The sequence below is a fragment of the Neolamprologus multifasciatus genome, chromosome 5 (genome assembly GCF_963576455.1).
Source record: "Neolamprologus multifasciatus chromosome 5, fNeoMul1.2, whole genome shotgun sequence".
NCBI lineage: Eukaryota > Metazoa > Chordata > Actinopteri > Cichliformes > Cichlidae > Neolamprologus > Neolamprologus multifasciatus.
Window position 1 is genome coordinate 29209704 of NC_140443.1, and position 16178 is coordinate 29225881.

General features: G+C 40.4%; 1 protein-coding gene across 1 annotated transcript; it reads left to right on the plus strand.

Annotated features, from left to right (window-relative positions):
* Positions 1–85: 85 nt before the first annotated feature.
* Positions 86–16025, plus strand: mapkapk3 (MAPK activated protein kinase 3). Its single transcript, XM_085158695.1, has 10 exons — positions 86–857; positions 6356–6495; positions 9180–9244; positions 9404–9483; positions 9591–9717; positions 9874–9949; positions 10107–10231; positions 13580–13665; positions 13760–13840; positions 15494–16025. Exons 1-10 carry the CDS (start codon positions 555–557, stop codon positions 15647–15649), a joined length of 1239 nt encoding a protein of 412 aa, XP_085014821.1. The 5' UTR covers positions 86–554; the 3' UTR covers positions 15650–16025.
* Positions 16026–16178: the final 153 nt, after the last annotated feature.

Sequence of the window (16178 nt, forward strand, 5' to 3'; positions counted from 1 at the left end):
CTCCCCGCAGCGCTCATTTGATGCTTGAATATCCGTCCTGCTCCTTTAAGGCGGCCGCGTAGGTCAGTTGAGAAATATGACTTGACTGAAGGAGGGTGGCGCTTAAACTACTGTGACAGCGACTGGCCATGTGAATGCAGCTGAAGGAGTGATCAGCGGGAAACCGAGATCAACAGATAATCGTCACCACTGCCTTTTTCTTTTTTTTTTTACCCCCCCAAACACGTCTGACTGGAATTTTCTTAAATGGTTCATTTGCGCTCAAATTCTTTTTTAGATTTTCTCTCACGGGCCACCCCGGATCGCTAAAGTTCAGAGAGCTACATTTAAAGAATATAATTATACTGTAGTTTCCCCAAATAGACTGACTTGTAAGCCTGTGTGAAGATAGAGTGGAGTCACTGTGGTAGAGTCCGCACGGGACTGGCGGATGCGTTAGAGGTCTCAGCTTTACGCATTTACCGGAGGAGGGCTGGACTCATCGCGTTAATCCGGAGAGTTGCTCACAGTTTGTCCCTCTGTGCACCGCTGTTGACAGCAAGCCGGTGTAAAACATGCTGCAAAATGGAAACGGAAAGCAAAAAGCTCCGCAACCGCCAAATGCTGGTGAGACAGAGTCAGACTCCACGGATGGCAACCCGAAACTGCAGGAAGAGCAGCCGGCAGTTCTCCCAGCCGCCGACAAGAAGGACGCAGAGTCCACACACTTCCCCATGCCCACCTACCCTAAACTGGAGATAAAGCGAAACGCGGTGACGGACGATTATAAAGTCTCCAATCAGGTTCTGGGCTTGGGGATCAACGGCAAAGTCCTCGAGTGCTTTAACAAGAAAACTGGAGAGAAGTGCGCGCTAAAGGTATCGAAGTCTCATGAGTATATCATAAATTGTCCCCGACCCTCCTGTTTACACTCTCACAGTATAACTGCAGACTTTATAGCTTTTAAGCGGTTACTCTAGATCATCCCAGCTGAAAGAACACCTGTTTCTGATACAAGTTTATATCTCACTTTGTTTGGATGTAATAACATAGATGTCGACTGTCCAGACTGGTCAATCCATTTGGAAAAACAGGCGTCAGTCCATTATGTTGGATTATGGTGGTGTGTCTAGGTATTTATTTATATCACTTGCTGCTCCTCTAAATTTGATCCTAATCTAATACAAGTATGGTTTAAATACCAAACTGTGTGGAAACACGGGTCCATAAGCTATCCTAAAGTGTTTGTTTGCACTGTGGGTTTAAAATATAAGAGTGGAAACTTGTGTAGACAAGAATCAAGAACTATGACCTTTATGGAAGTAGGATTTTCTTTTTCCAGGAACATGAAAGGTTAAAGGTTACTAACAAAACCAGTGTTTGACATAGACAGATAGATGAATAGACTGCTGGTTTTGCATGTATATATACCTACTGATCATAATGGGTTTGACATGCACTGTACATGCTTCTCCCCGAGCTCACATTCACATATCTGGTGGTGTTTCCTGGAAGGTCAGCCTTTTGCAATCAGTTCCAAGTTAATGGGTGTGTGGTCACCTAGCCATAAAATATCACGTGCTACACTGCTTCAAAGAGACACAGACTGTGATGGTGACACTTTATTCTGGGAGCGGTAGAAACCTTCACACTCATCTGCACACATGCACAGGTCGTCAGGTTTTCACCTGTCACCACTGGTCCACAGACCCGGAGAGATTTACTGGCTTACAGTAATCCATCTGGATCTGAGCTGCCAGCCAGGCAGCAGTGTCAAAAGGAGAGCAGACCCAAAACTTTGGGATAGAAACTAAAGCTAAAGATTTAAAAAAAAAAAGAGATAAACTGCAGCAGGAAATTGAATATTACAAAAAAAAGATAGAATGCCAAAATCAGAAAGGAGATACTTTTCTTGATAGCATCATGGGTGGGACCGGTAAAGAAAACAATTCTGCTTAGAAATATGAGCAGAAAGAATTACTTAAAATGAAAAAGACTTCCGATGCAGAAAAAATATTCAGGCAAAGTGCTAATCTGAATCCAGCAAGTTTTTGTCTTTTGTCAGAAGTAATGACAGAACTGAAACACACAAAGAAAGTTTTGTGTCTTTTAATGTTCTGCCAAAAGACTGTGTGTGTGTGTGTGTGTGTGTGTGTGTGTGTGTGTGTGTGTGTGTGTGTCACTGCAACCACACTGTTCCGTAGGGGAAAGCCTGCAATAGATCGCTGTGACCGAAGTAGAGAGGGAACGCATCACATTAAACCTCTGACCATCTTCTTCTCTCTGAAGATCTGTTAAAAGGTGCAGAAGAAACACCTCTGATGGCTCAGTCTGTCTTCTCTATTGTAGCTGCTGCAGTTTTTCTTTTGCACTGTGCTTGTTCATACAGCCGTTTATGTAAATTTGATTAATTTTGTTATGTCAAGTTAAATAGTGAGTAAAAGTAAACAAAGGCTAGACTGATGTAGAGTCGGATGACTGGCCCATTGGGTTTTTAAATTAAGTGTTGCTCTGAGCGCTGAATGTAATAGATGACTATGGCTTTAATCTACTTTGCAGCAGTGCTTGAACAAAGCCATCCTTTCAGTGTAATGCAGTTAAAGTTATCTTGGTTCTTTTAACTTGAATTTTTCTTACTTAACAGCAGGGGATGGGAGAGAGAGCCCTGTGCTGTTTGGATGCGTTCGTGACCTCCACCATTAACTGCTTAGACAGAAGTACAAATCTGGCCGGTGATTGTTCCATTTAAGAGAACATTGGGCCTTTTCGAGTGAAGCTAAATGGCCTGCAGGTCTGTTTTACTCATAGTCAAAATCTTATCAGTGGCTTTGGGTTCTGTGGTTATCACTTTGGCACACTTGTTGCACATATGAGTGTGTTTCAGGGTGTAAATTATCTAAACCATAAAGGAAATGCCCACTGTTTTGGTTAAAGGCAGCTCCAAAAAAGACTTTTGTTTTGAAAGTTTCTGTAAGATGTCATAGGTTAGGGTTAAGCTCCCTCCAACAAGTTAATGAATCTCAGGGGTCCTCTTGAATGAATTGAAGGATTTAGGCTTTTAAACCTCATCAACCCAACAGAGCTGGAAGTGTCTTGTTGGGATCACTCTGATCACTCTGTACCTTTACAGCACAGAGGAACTTTATGTTTTCATTGCTTCACTTCCACTTTCTATATGCAAAAATGCATTGTGAGTATTTTTATACTTGAGCAGTAGAAGTCTTCTAAGAGGTGGCTGTGAGCACAGGTCATCTGCATCCTTGGGCAAGATACTGAACTGAAGTTCCCTTGATGTGTTCATCAGAGTGTGAATGTCAGACAGAAAGCAAAGTGTGTCAATGAGGTTCAAGTAGAAAAGCACTATAGAAGAAAAAGGCAATTTTGAGTGAGTTTTTCAGGCTTTTTAAATCATTATAAAGAAAAAAAAGTGATTCTAGGATTGGCATCATCAGTCTGTGTATCACTTTGGTCCAAAAGCAAAAGAAACAACCCAACAAATCTTTGATGTTCTCTGAATATGAACATGTTAGGATTGCTGACATTAGTATTTAGCACTTACACAGTCTCCTGCTTTCTAGACCACTTTGCTGTAGCCTTTATGAGCAGATCTTTATTGGCAGATGTTGTAAAGATAAACCACATTTTTATGAAGATATACAGACCAGCACTTTGAAATTCACTAATATTTAATAGAGTGTAAACATGTTCGAGCAATTAAAGTGTGTTTGTGTGTGTGTGTGTGTTAACCAAGGTTCTGTGGGAGGCAGCATGTGGTTAAACTTAGTGGGCGTTATCAGCTAACGGTGTGTGTCTCAGTGTTTCTTAAGCTTCTCCTGACACAGATCTGATTCGTCTGAGTGTCGAGTCATCGTTGACTGGTTTACGTGCCCTTTCAAATAAGAACAAAATCCTCTTGAAGATTAACAGTCTCGTTCTCTTAGTCCTTCCTCTGCAACCCATTTTATGTTTTACTACAGTGCTACAGGTCCCTTTTTATTAGAGCCGATTCTGTTTCGCTGCAGGAAATTAAGGAAACAAGCTCATAAACTATCTGCTCTTGATTGGAGTCATAAAGCTATAAATTACACAGCAAAAGCAAAACCTGCCCACTGCTCCGCTTAAAGCCAAGACAAGTGGGCGAGGGTGAGCAAAATAGGACACATGTAGTAGCAGATCAGACACCGGAAACTCTCAACTTCTTCTTTTAACACACTGCCGTCCTCTGAACCCTTTGCTTCCTCTTTGACATTAGCAAGCAAAAAAAGCTAGAGGAAAAAAAGGCACTACACAGATGAGCTGTTTCTTTCCGGCATTTTGGAGTTTTGCAAGAAATTTCATGTTTACCCACCAGCTGAATCCAATTTGCTCGGGTAGAGCCTTGCGAAAGTCACCTGTAACACACCACAGATTTATGTATGTGTGTCTGTCATATGTCAGTGAGCCAAACTCTGTGTGTGTTGTGTATTCTAGGCGCAGTCTGTAAGCAGACTGGCCTTGTGAATAACAGGGGATAGCTCCATCACTGTCACATCCAAAAATACCCCTTGACTGTGTGCTATGTCAAAGTCTGCCACCTGCTTTGTACGTCTGTGTGTGTGTGTATGTGTGTTTATGTGTGTGTGTCTGCTGTATTGCAAACTGTGTGAGTACCCGGCTATTCCAGTATTTATAGGCATCAGTTCTTATACTGACGTTAGAGCTTGAACTATCAATCCACTTACAGTCGTTTTGAAAAGAAAGTACCCTCTTTCCGTGCTTTGGTTTTACATAACAACAAAAAAATCATCTGATTTTCACCAGTTGTTAAAACTATTTAAATGCCACCTCAAAGGAGGAACAGCACGCAGCATGAGATTATAAGTCATTACTTATTAAACAATAGCTAAGCTAAAATACGGAAGTTGTGTAAGCGACTAAGCACACCTCACGATTCAGTAGCTTAGAGAATCACTGTTCAACCTTAAGTAATGGTTTTCTGTATGAGTATCAGTCTCTCACATCTTTGTGAATGAATTTTGGCCCCCTTTCTTTGCAATGTTATGGGTATTTGTTTATGCACAGCTCTCTTAGGGTCATGCCACAGCCTTTGCGTCAGGTTTATCTGGACTTTGACTGGGTCAACACCTTGATTCTTTTCTTTTTCAGTCATTCTGTCATGGATTTGCTGCTGTGCTTGGGATCAAAACAGTATCATTGACCCAGTTTAGCCCAAGCTGTAGTTGTTGCACAGACGCCCTCACCTTTGAATTTAAAGTACTTTGGTATACAGAGGAGTTCACGGTTGACTCAATGAGTGCAAGGTACCCAGGTCCTGTGGCTGGAAAGCAAACCAAAATCATCACCCCCTCCACCACCGTGCTCGACAGTTGGTGTGGGGTGTTTGTGCCGATGTGCTGTGTTTGGTTTTCACCAAACGTAACACTGTGAAATATGGCGCAACATCTCCACATTAGTTTGTTCATATGAAACTTTGCAATGCTAAGCTGTGCTGCAAATGTTCCTTTTAGATTGAAGAGGCTTTTTTTCCCCAGTCACCTCTCAAAAAAGCCATATTTGTTCAGTCTTTTTCTATTTGTCCTGTCACAAACTTTAACATTTAACATACCAACTGAGGCCTGTGGAGTCTGAGGTATAACTGCATTGTCTGACCTTGGGGTCAATTTGATGTCTTGAATGTTTTCCAGTTGTGAGTAATCAGACTAAAACCAGGACTGATGAGCAACAAGATCACTCGTGATGTCTTGACGTTGTGTAACACACACCTGAATGCTGCAGACCAAACTGCCAAAAATCATCTGCTTTTATAGCATTGAATGCATTTGCCTAGCAACACCTGGCTCATACTTACCCTCTTAACTCCTTTGTAAGCAGTAGGGATGTACTGCTGACTGCTTTTACAGTTTTTGACTGACTTTTTGTTAAAAAAAAAAAAAATAACAACACAGTGTAATATATCATGTCATTTTTTCATACAAGTACATATTTGCCAATTTTTAGACCCACATATTTCTTGACATGTAAAACCTAAGACGATGTAGATTATTTTTACCATCAATGTATTTAGTATTGATTCATCTACTTTAGCTTGGCTCATGTATATCACATTATGCAGAAAAAACAAAAACTGCTTTCCTGGACTAAGATAAATAAATCCCAGGAAATATTTGGATTTTTTTTGCTGTAAACACAGTTTATGATTAACAGCAATTGATTTTTAACTTTATTTATTGTTTTCTGCCAGTTGTATGAAAGTGTTTTTATAAAATTATGCTGCTGCTTTGTTACACTACATCAAAACTATCCATGTTAAAGTTGAATGACTCATCATAAACGATTAACGTGACATGATCTGTCCTTCTCTCTGCGTCTCTCCCAGATTCTCTATGATAGTCCCAAAGCGAGGCGAGAGGTGGAGCTCCACTGGCGAGTGTCAGGAGGGCCGTACATCGTTCGCATCCTGAGCCTCTACGAGAACATGTATCACGGGAAGAAGTGCTTGCTCATCATCATGGAGTGGTAGGATCTCACCAGTCAGTTAGCACTTCCTTGAATCAAACACTTTCTCTGTAATTTCTTATTTAAAGCTTTTCTTAAAAAAAACAACAGTGTCTTGAAACTTAGAGTAACTCTGCTCTCTTTTTGTTGACAGCATGACATTAAAGAAGTTTTCATTCTGTAGGATGTAATGGTGAATTAGTATTTTAATGTGAAAAAGAGCTCGGAGTGGGTACAGAGTCCCATGAGTCACAGCTCTGAGAGATGGTGTAAGATGTTGTCATTTGAATAAATGACAACATAACAAAGTGATAGATTAAGAATAACAAGCTAAAGTTGCCCTGCATCATTTTTACAGCTTCCACTTTTGCTTTTTTTCTCTCTCTTTTTTTTAACCTTGCTTCATGACAAACAAAGAAAATGAGCTCAGCAGTGATTAAGGTCTTACAACATGCCCACATGTTTTTCCAACAAGATACTATCAACACTGTTGTGACACTGTAACTGCACAGATAACAGCAACTCAAGATCAAAGTGTTAGTTGGGCTAAATATAAACAGAGTTAAGAGGCCGTCCTGTATATGGTCTCCTTCTGTCAAATGATAACACTAGTTCTTTACTGAGGTTAGGTTAGGATAGAGCCGGGCACACGCTTACGTCATCTGTGGATTTTATTTGAAATCAGAGATTACGTCACCTCTCAGCACAGCCGGTGAAGCCATTCCCTCGAACGTTATGCAGACGTCACGGCAGCCATGTTGACACGAAGTAACACAATGTGTCATTAACCAGGGAGTCTGATTTATTTACGAGCCTTAATTATGTGATTAGTAACACCTGCGTTTTCCAGCTACGTCATGTCACGTGGCCGCTGGGAGAAAAGGGTCTTTTTTTTTCAAATATGTGTAACACATGTTTAGTTACATAATAAGCTCTGCCTCACTGAGCCATAGTGACCTTTAACTTTATACAAGTTAAAGGTCAGTTATAAGAGCTGCTGCTCTGAAGCTGACATAGAGACAGAATTTCATCTGGAATTCATGTGTCATGACAAACTGTTTGTAATGAATTCAACGCCATTGCTAAACAGTCTGTGTGTTTGTGTAAATGTGTGTGTGTGTGTGTGTGCGTGTGTGTGTGTGCGTTTGTGTGGTTCAGGTATTACTCATGTTGTGGGGAAGTGTTTTCCTTATAAGGACAAAAACACACAAAAACGCATTGACTTGGACAAAAACACTGTCCAAGTCAATGCGTGTTGTAAGGTAGGAGAAGGTTAAAGGTTTGGAAAGAAGCTACAGTTAAGGTGAATATGAGTGAAGGATGCATAACTGTGTGTGTGCGTGTGTGTGGGTGTGCTTTGACACATGTTTGAACACTTTTTATTTCTCTAAGGGAGAAAATGCGAATAATTCAGAGGAGAAAAAAAGGTACTCCATAGGCACGACACCTTTGCTCAGTATGTGGGAATTTTAAAGAGTGATTGTCATCACCGCATTGACTGACATGGCAGGTGTTTGTTATATGTGTGTAGTGACCTTGGCGGTACACACACAGCGAGAGAATGTCTGCTGCTTCCTGTATGAAGGAAGTTGCTCGGCTCGCTGTGGGTAGCTTAGCAGCTCCCGTTCCTCCTTCAGCTCTGAGTTCATTTGTGATCCACAAGAAGCGTGCTGGAGTAAGTGCGCTTACTTAATGCAATTATGGAGACATTTTTCCAAAGAACCCAAGGTGGAGTTTCAGGTATCAGTGATTCTCTATGACACACAATGAAAGTGGAGAGTGGGAAGCGCAATCATCTGGTTCAAGATGTTTTTGGTAGTGAGTCTCTGAACGTTTCTCAGATATAAAATGAAACCAAACGTTTATGTTATTGCAAAATAACCTCTTATTGTGTTACTAAGTCATTAATGACACTACAGAAGTGACAAATAGTGTTTATATCACTGCAAGATAAATTAATAATGGCACACTCATTCAGTATAAACACAGTTTTGTTTAGTAGGAATTTGGTGCTTTTCCCTTCTTCCTGTTTTTAAACTGTCTCGGTTTCACTTTCACTCAGTATTTTTATTATTTCACTTACCATTTCGTCACAGAAGAAACTCCAAAAGATTTAGCAGTGTGAGTAAATAGTTCATAATTAAGTAAAAAAATCCCCACTTTAAAAAATAACAATAGTAGTTTAAAATAATCCTGGTGCTTTTGCTTTGGGGGAAGACCAACATTTCTTTTGGTCTTCCTTTCCTTTACTGATGGAAAAAAAATGCTCCCAAATTTTGGTGTAAAGGCAAGCGGATCTTTAATGATCTCTAATGTGTAATTTACAGACAACCTTACATGGACAGGCTCCTGTAGCAGAGCTCTAGTCTCCTGTCGTTTGATCAGGGTCACCCATCTGCACACACTTATTTTAAAACCACACTTTAGACCCTTAACTTTGGAACAGCCTTCCTTATCAGGTTGGCTGATGGTTGGCTCTGTGGTTTGTTTGAATCTTTTGTCTGTTATCTGTGGCTTTTTGTATGCAGGATTGAATGAAAGGCTGTGTGCTTGACTCTGTACAAATATGTACACTTATTTTTAAAACCTTTTTATCCAAACTGTAAAGCACTTTGTAAAAGTGTTACACGTGTACTAACAGAAATGTGGGTACTATTCTATAATACACCGATCCCTGTTCTCTCCCTGCTTGTCTATGTGTCCAGTATGGAGGGAGGAGAGCTGTTCAGCAGAATCCAGGCCAGAGGAGACCAGGCGTTCACTGAAAAAGGTGAGGACTGATGGAGGGCAGACTCCACGTGATGGATACACAGCAACAGTGACGTGTTAACTAGTTAAAGCGAGCTCTCTTTCATTTGTGCCTCCTGTTGTTTTAACACTGGAATTGCTTCTGGTTTGAGAGAGTCTGCTTACCTGTTTTTCCTCCCAGAGGCATCAGAGATTATGAGGGACATCGGCACGGCCATCGATTTTCTCCACAACATTGATATCGCGCACAGAGACATCAAGGTACGCAGAGATGAAGTTCAGTGCCCAAATCGTGAAGCATGTGATGTCATGTCTGGGTAGTTTGGTGAAAGCTTGGTTCACTTTTCCTCTGCTGCTTCCACCTCCAGCCGGAGAACCTGCTGTACACAAGTAAAGAGAGAAATGCGGTCCTCAAACTGACAGACTTTGGCTTTGCAAAGGAGACCACGCTGCACAATCCTTTGCAGACTCCTTGTTATACTCCGTACTATGTGGGTAAGATGTCTTACTCTGTCCCGGGATGGGTTTGGGCCATATTAACAAATGAGCCAGATGTTTCAAAATGACAGTAATAAGCTGCTGAGTCACTTTTTGCCTGTGCCCTAATCTCCACTGTTATATTGTTTGTACATGTGTATTCCTGTTGATAAGCTCCTGAGGTTCTGGGTCCAGAGAAGTACGACAAGTCATGTGACATGTGGTCTCTGGGCGTCATCATGTACATCCTGTGAGTACTGTCTTTGTGTGGAGGCCAGTGCGGATTTCACCACAGATGTTATTGTACGACGCATGTATTTGTATTTGGAGATTGTTACGAGAAGCGCTGCTTAATTTTATTACGTTTTTAAATGGTTGTCATCATTACAGCTTGTTTGTCTCTGCAGATTGTGCGGCTTCCCTCCGTTTTACTCGAATACAGGCCAAGCCATTTCTCCTGGGATGAAGAGGAGGATCAGGATGGGCCAGTATGAATTTCCTAATCCAGAGTGGTCGGAGGTGTCACAGGAAGGTGAGGAACTCAAACTAAAACACTGTCAAACAGCAAAATAGCTTGCAGCCATATAGGCAACGAGCACACATAGTTACCGTTAGGTCTATTTGTCTTTGGACAAGGACACAGTTTTTGTAGGGTTGCCTCTTTACACCAGCACAGTGGATTTTAAATCAAACAGATGATTTAAGTGCAGATTTACAGCTTTGACAAGGGGTTTGATAAAAATTATATAATATATAAAATTTTGTATAAACTATTTAGAAAATTAAAGCCATTTTTTCTGCTTAGTCTGCCATTTTCAGAGGTTCAACTGGACAAAGTGGCATAATTTTAAATAAAAGGATTTTTTTTATACTTGGATAAAAAAAACCTCTGCAGTCAGATACTTTTTGAAGTCTAGAAACCACAGACCAAATGTTGTGCTTCCTATCTTAAGATGCTCTGCCAGGCCTTTACTGCAGCCTCCTTCAATTGCTGCTTGTTGAGATCAGCTGACCGACGTGGCCATTGAAAAATATCAGATCTCAAACGGAGGGTCGTTTATAAAAAACAAAACTAAAATTTTCTAAAATTACTGTAAATTCCTTAGACATGTCAAATTAAAGCCACTGTGCTGTTTAAGAGATGCAAAATTCATAAACGTGTTTCATTCTTCAAAAATGCACAAAATTTCTACAACTTTTAATTTTGTATGGCAGCAAAAAAAAAGTCTGTAGCTTTCCTCTGTTTAATCCATATGAATAGAAACACCTGTAGGCTAGAAATCTGAGCTTTTGTGAGAGAATTACAAAAAAACCTTTTTTAATATATTTGTCTTTTTATTGTAAACATTTGCAGGTTTTACAAATGTTTACAATCATGTGTGACACCGCAGTGTTTATCTGCATTCATGCGTGTATGGCCTGCTTGTCTGCTTGCGGTCTCTCTTGTCAGAAACAGGAAACCTTAAACAGCAGGGGCTGCACTCAGGCCAATTCTGCAGATTTACTGAATGTCTGTCAATGTATGTCAAGTTAAGATATTATCATACAGAAACATTTTCGAGAATCATATACAGCAAGATATAATCTTGCCCCAGTTTGCATCTTGCTGTTGCCGGCTCTTTAAACTTTACTTACAGTGTGGTTAAAAAGTATTCGGCCCCTTCTTGGTTTCTTAGTTTTATGTATATTTGTGTATATGTGTATATTTTCACAATTAAATGTTTCAGATCATAAAAAATGCAATATTAGAGAAAGATAACCCACGTAAATAAAAATGCAGTTTTTAAATGATGATTATTTTTATTAAGGGAGAAAATACTATCCAAACCAACCTGGCTGTGTGTGAAAAAATGATTCCCTCCCTTGTTAAATCATGAATTAACAGTGAATGATAAATGATGAACCACATTTCTTTAGAAAGCTGAGTTTAATTTAACCCGTCACACCCAGGCCCGATTGCTGCCAGACCTGTCGAATCAAGAAGTCGCTAAAAGAGAAACTGCCTGACAAAGTGAAACAAGCTAAAAGATCTCAAAAAGCAACATTTCATGTCATGACCTAATTTAAAAAGTCACTGACAACTATCAGTCTTAGAAAGGTCATTTTTAAGGCTTTGGGACTCCAGTGAACCACGATGAGGGCCATTATCCACAAATTTAGAAAACTTGGAACAGTGGTGAACCTTCCCAGGAGTGGCTGGCCTACCTGAAAGTTCTCCAAGAGTACATCAACAACTCATCGAGGAGGTCACAAAAGAACCCAGAACAACATCTAAAGAACTGCAGGCCTCACATGCCTCAGTTAAGGTCAGAGTTCACGAGGCATCTATGGGGGAGGTCCAAGGAGAAAACCACTGCTGACCCAAAAAAAAAAAAACTCACAAGGGCTCGTCTCACATTTGCCAAAAAACATCTTGATTATACCCAAGGCTTTGACTCTCTGGGCTGACGAGACAAAAGGTGATCTGGGTGACTTGCTGTAACTGATGGAACTGTGAATTCTGCTCTACCACAAAATCCTGAACTGTGGCCATCAGTTTATGCCCTGAAGCTCAAGTGCAGAGCAGGACAGTGATCTGAAACACACCAGCAAGTCCACCTGTGAATGGCTCAAAAAAACAAAATGAAGGTTTTGAAGTGGCCTAGTCAACGTGGACTGAAATGTGATTGAGATGCTTTGACCTTAAACAGGCGGTTCGTAGTCGAAAACCCTCCAATGTGACTGATTTAAAATAATTCACCAAAGATGAGTGGGCCAAAATCCTACACAAACACTTGATTGCAATTCTTCCTGCCAAGGGTGACACAACCAGTTATTAGGTTTAGGCAGGGATTACTTTTTCAGATATAGCCAGGTAGTTTGGGATTTTTTTCCCCAATAAATCTTGTTCTAATGTTCAATATTCTATCCATTGTTACTGTCTCATTAAAATGCATCCAGTGTTAAATATGTGGCTCCGTTTGCTCCAGTGACTCCTTCTTCTTCTTGGTATTATGTATAAACTCTGCTCTGACCTTTGATTTAACCTTCCTAGATGCAGGAAATTTGTAATGATGCAAATTAAAGTTACAAGGGTTTTTTTTTTTTTAGCATAATATCCCTGAGTAATATTTTCCTTTTCCTTCACAGTGTGCTGTTGAAAGTACTTTGACTCACAGAAAATGCACCAGTGAAATATATTGTTAATTCAATAAGTTTGGTTGTGGAAACATCAACAACTGGGGGGAAAACCTTTTTTTTTTTTCATATCAAGTCTTATTTATATACAGTACTGTACAAAAGTCTTGAGCCACATGTGATTTCTTTATATTCCGCTTCCACAGAGCTAATTTCAGACAGTGGTACTGGGTATATTTTCAAAATTGATGTCAAAAAAGTCAGATTTTTAAATAAAATATTTTGAAATACCATCTGGAAAGCACCTGGCTGGCAACAGCTTCTCTGTAAAGCATGACAGGGATCCCAAATGCACTGATAATAGATAATAGAAAGACACATAAAACGCTATCAGTCTGTTCTCCCCAGAGCCTGAACCTCGAGACTAGTTGAAGAAATTAGAAGAAAGCATGCCTAAGAGTTCAGCCTTTGTTAAAGAATAAAGGGGGCCATGCAAAATATTCACTTTGATGGTTGTTAAAACTGTAAAAACTCTGTTTTTGCCTTATATCCTGTATTTCCCTGTACATTTGCCCATGTTTCAGCAAATCACAGCATATATTTTCAACGTATCTACCAATATATAAAACAATGAGACAAGCAGCTGTTTTAATAGTGACATTTGAATTCAACACATCAAAATCCACTATAAATAGGACATTTTATCTCTAAGGCAAACATCATGTGAAAAGTTGTAAACTTTGCATTGCCTTGTGTCTCCCAGCAAAAGATTTGATCCACCAACTACTGAAGACAGACCCCAACGAGAGAATGACCATCACCCAGTTTATGAACCACCCCTGGATCAATGTAAGCACCCGTACACGCCTCATCTACTGTTTCCTGCTCGTCTGTGCATCTGTTTGCTCACGTCCTCATCTGTGTTTGTGTTTTGACTCTGCAGCAGTCCATGATGGTTCCTTCCACTCCCCTGCACACCACACGGGTCCTGACAGAAGACAGAGAGATGTGGGAGGACGTGAAGGTCAGTAGCACGACAACATCGACCCCCTCTGGTCACATCTTGACATTACAGCTTGTTAATGATAGGCTGCTGAAATGTTCAGCTTGCGGTAGGGTTTCAGTTAATGTTGCAGTGGTTTATAGACCAGTATTGGGGCAAACTCCAAAAATATTGAACTGGTAACTTTCCAGAATGCATGAGAATGTCCCAGTTTACTCTGGTTTCTCTTGAAACCTCGAGCCTCCGTGTCCGCTCTGAAATGCACCTAAAGGCATACATATGATGTAATCAAGGCCGCTTACAATCACATCATTAAAAAGCTCAGAACCACAGAGGACATATACAACAATGTCAGCTGTTGGAGTAAAACCCTAACGACCTCTAAACAGATTTTCATGTGTGAAAACAGCAAAGTGGCCCTTTAAATATTCTAATGATCGAAATGTGAGGAAAACTGTCATCCTCATGTCTTTACATCCTGATTATCTCCTGACAGCCAGCAGGGTGAAGAAGTGTTCGCAGTCTGTACAACTGTATGAGTTACAGTTTAATATTTAACCCAAACACACCTAAGCTTAGCTTACCTTTTGCCATTCCTGCATTTTTTCCTGATTTAAACTACTAAACAAAAGAAAACACCACTTCCTCATATCAAGTTCATTCAACCATGCAGAAATGTACAAAATGTCTCACTTAGGCAATCACTTATTTTCAGTCCCTGTAAATAACATGTGGAATGGCACATTCCTTCACAACAGCTGAATGAACAGGTTTGTCATGATAAGGTGTGAAAAGACCATTCAGCAAAATGATACGCTCACAATACACCACTGCTCATTTCTGCAGTGGGTACTGGGTACAGCGTTGCATAAAAGGCCACTTCTCAAAAAGCAAAGAGTCAGGAGGGTACAGTCTGAGCTTTATTCACTGTAAATGAAAAAGGTTTAGTTTTCTCTGAGGTCTGTTCTGACTCATTTTGACTTCAGTCCTTTTTTTAAATCATAAAAATATTTCCAGCCTGTTTCCTTTTTTCTTTCTACCTTTGCTTAGTTTTTTCCTGCTGCACGGATCTTAAACAGCAGCGAACTGCGTGGAAACCCTTGCAGCAAAGATTTTGACATTATAGGAAACATCCTCCTTTGTTTCCTTTCTAAGAGTTGATGGTGTGAAAAATGACTAATGGGAGGATAGATGTCAGCTCTAATTATTTTGGGGTGGTGTGAAGCCTGGAAACAGCTAATCTGACACCATCCTACAGCAATAAATTCCACTTATCAGCACTTTTAAAGCTTCTCTGGTTAACATATCATCTCCTTTTTTTAAATTCAGACCTATACTGATGTGTAAACAAAAAAAAGTTGCAGGCTCTTTGGGTTTTATGTCCTCACAGTTTCTTGACCAACACCTGCAACTGTTCCCTGCTGAGAAACAGTCCTCACTAAAACCTCAGCTTCTCCTTTTTATACTTTTTGTTTGGAAAATAAAAAGCAGACATATTGCGTTAATTCATTAGCTTTAGCGTGCTTGCTTGTTTTCTCCATTTTATGTCTTGACGTTATGCTAAGCTAACTGGCTGCTCTTTGGAAACATACATGTGCCACTGGTAAAAAGCAAACGGTTTCCACATCCATAAGCGCCAGCTAAATCCTCCAACATCTGCCTCTTCTCTCGCAGGAAGAGATGACCAGCGCTTTAGCGACCATGCGTGTGGACTATGACCAGGTGAAGATCAAAGATCTCGACACCTCCAGCAACCCTCTGCTCAACAAGAGGCGCAAGAAGGCCGCTGCAGGGGGCAAGAGTGGGTCCACGGTATGCCAGAGTCAGTGAGGCAAGGATGAGCTTTGGTGGTTCAAGAGGTGCTTTAGACTTCTGAGAGACTCAACTTCAAGCAAGTGCGCTCTAAAATAAGAGACATTAGGAACACCAGAGTTAAACCTGGATATTTCGGGGACGTGGAGACGTGATATCACCTGTCTGTTGTCACCGCAGGCCTGTCTGTTTTTAATTATTTTGTGTAATAATGTCTTTTCTTTTTTGGGAGGGGGCTGGGCTGTTTGTAAGAGTACCTGTGTGTAGAGATATTTGTAGTGGTATATGTTGTGTATTTGAATGCTGGATTTACCTGTCTAAGGTGTAACTATGCAGTTGTGTGCAGATCACACTCAAAGAAACTAACTGTGGACAGACTGTGAAACTAAAAGGCTCATTATTGTCTTTTGTCTTAATATCGTCCTTCGTTTGCTGCCTTCCTTTTAGGATTCAAAATCCTTTTAGGATTCAAAATCCTAAAATGTTAATAAAATGTAGCCTCCACAATTGCTTCCATCTGAGAAACTTTTTTTGTACAGAGTCACTG

Bases quoted from the DNA above. Each gene is read 5' to 3' on its own strand.
- mapkapk3 (XM_085158695.1), top strand. From the start codon at position 555: ATGCTGCAAAATGGAAACGGAAAGCAAAAAGCTCCGCAACCGCCAAAT. The intron at 9,484-9,590 runs GTACGCAGAGAT...TTCCACCTCCAG, and splicing joins TCGCGCACAGAGACATCAAG to CCGGAGAACCTGCTGTACAC. The intron at 9,718-9,873 runs GTAAGATGTCTT...CCTGTTGATAAG, and splicing joins TTATACTCCGTACTATGTGG to CTCCTGAGGTTCTGGGTCCA.